The following is a 5,000-nucleotide window of genomic DNA, read 5'->3' on the forward strand; positions in this document are numbered from 1 at the left end:
TATATATATATATATATATATATATATATATATATATATATATATATATATATACATATACTTCATATATATATATATATATATATAATATGTGTTTGTGAAATGTTACGAAAGCTCGATTAAAAATGAGCACACAATTTTATATATACATACATACATACATACACACACACATATATATATATATACAAACATATATATATACATATATATATATACATGTATGTATATTATATCATACCTTAATATCCACATTCTTTGTTTTTTTTGTTTTGTTTAAATGTAACTTTTCTTTCATTTTTTTTTTCTTTTTTTTTTCTTTTTTTATTTATTTATTTATTTATTTATTTCTTTATTTTCTGTCCCAAAAGTCATCACAAGAGATGATGATGCATCATATAGATCAAGCATCAATCTCTCTCTATAATTGTATGGTTGTGTGTAAACCTGTACAAAAGTTGTTCCTCTTTTACTCTCTCTTTCTTTCTCTCTCTCTCTCTCTCTCTCTCTCTCTCTCTCTCTCTCTCTCTCTCTCTCTCTCTCTCTCTCTCTCATTCTCTCACTCTTTCTCTCTCTCATTCTTTCTCACTCTCTCTCTTTCTCTCTCACTCTTTCTTTCTCACTCTCTCTCCCTCTCTCTCTCTCTCTCTCTCTATACTTATATTCATGGTACAATATAATAATAATAATGTATATTTAAAATGTAACTTATGTAACCTTATTACTGATTAACGATGATGACTGCATTCCAGCGTGACAAGCCTTTGGCCGACTGGAGCTAACAGACAAATATGCTCCTTCAAGTGTAAAACCTCCCCGCCACTCTTGTCTTCACGTCTACCACTCCCACCCCCATCTTCTCATCTCAGCTTTGCTATCATCTCTTTCTTTCTCTACCATCCCCATATCTCTCTCTCTCTCTCCCTCCCTCTCTCTCTCTCTCTCTCTCTCTCTCTCTATCCGAGTCCTTTTTTAATATCTGACCTAATATCCCTCCCCAACCCCTCCCCAATCTACCCACCCAATCCACACACCCACCCCCATCATCCATACACTATGCAACACCACTAATACTCTAACTATATACTCTATATAAAATATCGTTAGTATAACTAAAACGTGCTTTGTCTAGCTGGAATGCAGTCCTATTTTTATTATTATTATTATTTTTATGTCATCATATTATTATATATCCCGTTCCACATTATTTTTCCATTCTCGCATCCCTCTTCTCATCCTTATTCTATTTCTTCTTCCACTTCTTTTTCTTTTTATTCTTCTTCGCCATCTTTTTCTTTCTGCGTTAATATCTATTATATAATTTTTATTTCGTTTTCCTCTTGCTGTTGCTGTTTTTGTTGTTGTTGTTGTTGTTGTTGTTATTGTTGTTGTTCTTGTTGTTGTTTCTATCTATCTTTCTCTCTTTCTTTCATTCTTTCTTTCTTTCTTTCTTACTTACTTTCTATCTTTTTTTTTCTCCTTTTCGTTTCTTTATTATTATTATTATTATTTTTTTGTTCACAAACAAAATTATTCAGTTAATGATTTACTGATAAATTCACACCACTACTAAACTTGTAGTCTCTCTGTCATTCATTGGTCGGTCAATTAGGTTTGATTCCCAGCTGTATTTCCACTCTCAGCGCGTCGCAATTATTGTTATTATTTATAAGAATTTTACACTCATTTAAAAACAGTATCGGATGCCTGTTCTCCTTACTTTAGGATTCTCTAGTTCCCTGATTCCACGTCTTCATGTTTTCTTTTTTTCCCACGGGCAGGAGACGCCTCTATAAAAAGGAAATTTATATGATAAATTTAAATAATAAATTTATATTATAAATAGAGAAAATAATATAATAATGATACATGAAATATATATATATATATATATATATATATATATTTATTAAACAAATATTTTTGTTTACCTTCTTCCTCTTCTTCTTCCTCTTCAACTTCAACTTCAACTATATCATAATCATCATCTTCCTCTTCCTCCTCTTCGCCCATGTAATCCTCCTCGTCACTGTCATCATCCTAACAAAGGAAAAGAAAAAAGAAAGAAAGAAAAAAAAAAAATAAATAAATAAAAAAGAATTATAGCACAATTGAATTTACATTAATATCGAAAAGTAAATCTATTAACAGAAATATCTAAACTTACTTCATAAGTATATTTATAGACCGATGCTAAATCACCCGGTATATAACCGGATTCTTCATCAGAGCCTGTTAAAAAAAAAAAAACATATTCAAAAGTATGTCATTTTTATTCTAATTAATATTTTCTCTATTACAGCAATAACGAATTATATTTTCTAATCTTACCCTCCTCGCTGTCCTCTTCATTAACTTCTCCATCACCATCCTCATTACCATTCACTTCGTCATCTTCGCTATCTTCTGCTTCGCAATCATCCCTGTCGAAACTAAAAATATAAAAAAAAAAAAAAAAAAAAAAATAAATGAATAAATAAAATAAAATAAAATAAAAGGTTTTATGATAGTCATCATATAAAAATATATTATACGATAAATCATGAAGTTAATATATCGTACCCATCTAAATATCGTAGATTGGGAACAAGACTGAAGACTTTCTCTCTGTAATTGTCAACATTTGTTACTTCATTGTTAAAGAGATCCAAATATTTCAAATTCTTGAATTCTTTCTGCGATATAGAAAAAAAAAAAAAAATTATAGATTATAAAATTGTAAAAAAAGAAACAAAAAATATTGCAACAAGAAATTATATATATATATATAAACTTACCAATGGTTGGAGCGTATCAATATCTTTGATTTTATTCCCGCTAAGATTAAGATAATCTATTTTAGGACTCATGTGCAAAAGATTTATTCCCCCGGAAATCCTGTTGTCGCTTAATTCCAACTGCACGATAGAAAAATATTAAAAAATAAATTCTATATAATATATATACGCTTATATGTATATATGTACGATACATAGGCACATAGGTGAAATAATTAATTTTATATAATTGCTAACCTTTTTTAAATTGGGCAACTTTGGAAAACCTTTTAGACTGGTAAGACCTACATTGATAAGACTCAAGACTTCTAATGCAACAAATTCATCCGTCAGACCGTCGATATATGTACTCCGACAATTGTCAAGGACCAGTTCTTTAATCTGAAAATAAGAGAATATTTTCTATGTTACAATTGAAATCAATAAGGAAAAAACAAAACAAAACAAAACAAAACAAAAAAAAATGAAAAAAGAAAGAAAAAGAAAACGTAACAATATTAAATAAACGTACAACAATAGGCATATTTTTTAAAGATATAAAAAAAGATAACAGATTATCAAATTCATTCGCTGAACTATCAGTGAAATCTCTCTCTTTTTCTCTTCCTCTTTGATAAATCGATCATTAAAAAATACTTATACTAATACATTTTTTATTATTTTTCAATTTCACAATCGTATCTTGTCACCATTTTTTCTTCCTTTTTTTTTTTTTCCCTCCTATTTTATTCTTTTTCTCGTTCATTTTTCAAACGATTCATTATCATATGAATCGCGATTAAGAGGAGGGAAGGTGCGGAGGGGGTGGGGGTGGAGGTGGGGGAGGGAAGAAAGAAAAAAAAGAAAAAAAAGAAAAGAAAAGGAAAAAGAAGTTTTCGTCGTTGACATTCGAACGACCGATAAGCTTTCGCGGGAGAGAAGATGGGCTATTTTATTGATCGGAGAAAGAGTGAGAGAGAGATAGATAGAGATAGATAGAGAGAGAAAGAGAGAAAGAGAGAGAGAGAGAAAGAGAGAGAGAGAGAGAAAGGGTGGGGAAAAGGGTGGAAAAAGAGAACGACGAACGTAACGGAAAAGGAGTAGGCAATGGAGAGGTGTAAGAGGAGTATAAAAACCGAGGGGAGAGGGGAGAAAGGAGGTGTATGTGTGAGAAAAGGAAAGAGAGAGAAAAAAATAAAGGTTATGCGAGAGGGGATCGAATGAGAGATGTGTAGTAATATAGAGGGAAAGAAAGCAAACCACAGAGAATGCATATAGTAGTGCGTCATCGTCGTCTTATTTACCGGCACGAGAAAAAGAGAGAAACACACAGCCAGCCGGCACGCGACGCTGCTTGGTTAACGAATCCGCGTGTGCTCGGTGTCGTTTGCGCTGCCCCCTCCCCGCCGCCGAAAAAAAAAAAAAAAGATAAAAAGGGAAAAGAAAAAAAAAAAAAGAAAGAAAAAAGAAAAGAAAAAAAAAGACAAAACGAAAGGGCCTGTGTTCAAGTTTATTATGTATAATATAAAATCTCTGATTTTATTATATAAAAACTAAGTGGGAGAGAGAGAGAGAGAGAGAAAAATCTAAAAATAAATTGAATCATCGTCATGAATGATAATAATTATAACGTGAATTTTATTCAAAATTCATTTGCCGCCAAAATTTCAAACTATCTTTCGATAGCTAGTCAAATGAAGTTTCATTTAGATAAATTTATTAAATTTATTTTATACACACACACACACACACATACATATAAAAAAATTAATCAAGTATTTTACTAGAGGAGTAAGCGGAACATCGTTTGCGCGGGGCTTTCGAACGATCACCTACGTCACTAGAATAATCATCATCTACATCATCATCATCAATATCATCATCATCGGAAGCAGTAGTAGAATCTACGTCACAAGGAACGTGCGTAATAGCAAACGCCCACGCGCGCGCGCGCGTCTTTGAAATGCACGACAAACAGGGAGACGAGATCTGAAATATTTTGAAAAGAAAAAACAAAAAAAAAAAAAAAGGGAAAATAACCTACTCGACTTTGTATTCCATACATCTAAGGCAACCCTCTTATTTACTCTCTCACTCTCTCATCTGAACGATATGACAAAACGAAATATATCCGTATATTTTTTAAAGTACTTACATATCTATCTAACAATTTATCTACGAGATAAATTATTTATTTATCTATCTATCTATCTAATTCATCCATATATTTTCTCGTTTGACATT

General features: G+C 31.3%; 1 protein-coding gene across 2 annotated transcripts in view; it reads right to left on the reverse strand.

The window, feature by feature from the left end:
- Positions 1 to 1,459: 1,459 nt before the first annotated feature.
- LOC124952822 (acidic leucine-rich nuclear phosphoprotein 32 family member A) overlaps positions 1,460 to 5,000 on the reverse strand; it is a 10,627-nt gene continuing 7,086 nt past the window's right edge. For both annotated transcript variants that reach the window (XM_047503290.1, XM_047503289.1), the window contains exons 2-8: positions 3,015 to 3,158; positions 2,778 to 2,897; positions 2,563 to 2,675; positions 2,332 to 2,432; positions 2,168 to 2,232; positions 1,932 to 2,040; positions 1,460 to 1,790 (exon numbers count right to left, since the gene is read on the reverse strand). In XM_047503290.1, coding sequence (XP_047359246.1) covers positions 1,732 to 1,790; positions 1,932 to 2,040; positions 2,168 to 2,232; positions 2,332 to 2,432; positions 2,563 to 2,675; positions 2,778 to 2,897; positions 3,015 to 3,158 — 711 coding nt within the window. In that variant the 3' untranslated portion in view covers positions 1,460 to 1,731. The remainder of the gene's footprint in view (positions 1,791 to 1,931; positions 2,041 to 2,167; positions 2,233 to 2,331; positions 2,433 to 2,562; positions 2,676 to 2,777; positions 2,898 to 3,014; positions 3,159 to 5,000) is intronic.

Source organism: Vespa velutina, chromosome 11 (assembly GCF_912470025.1).
Source record: "Vespa velutina chromosome 11, iVesVel2.1, whole genome shotgun sequence".
In the NCBI taxonomy this organism is placed as follows: domain Eukaryota; kingdom Metazoa; phylum Arthropoda; class Insecta; order Hymenoptera; family Vespidae; genus Vespa; species Vespa velutina.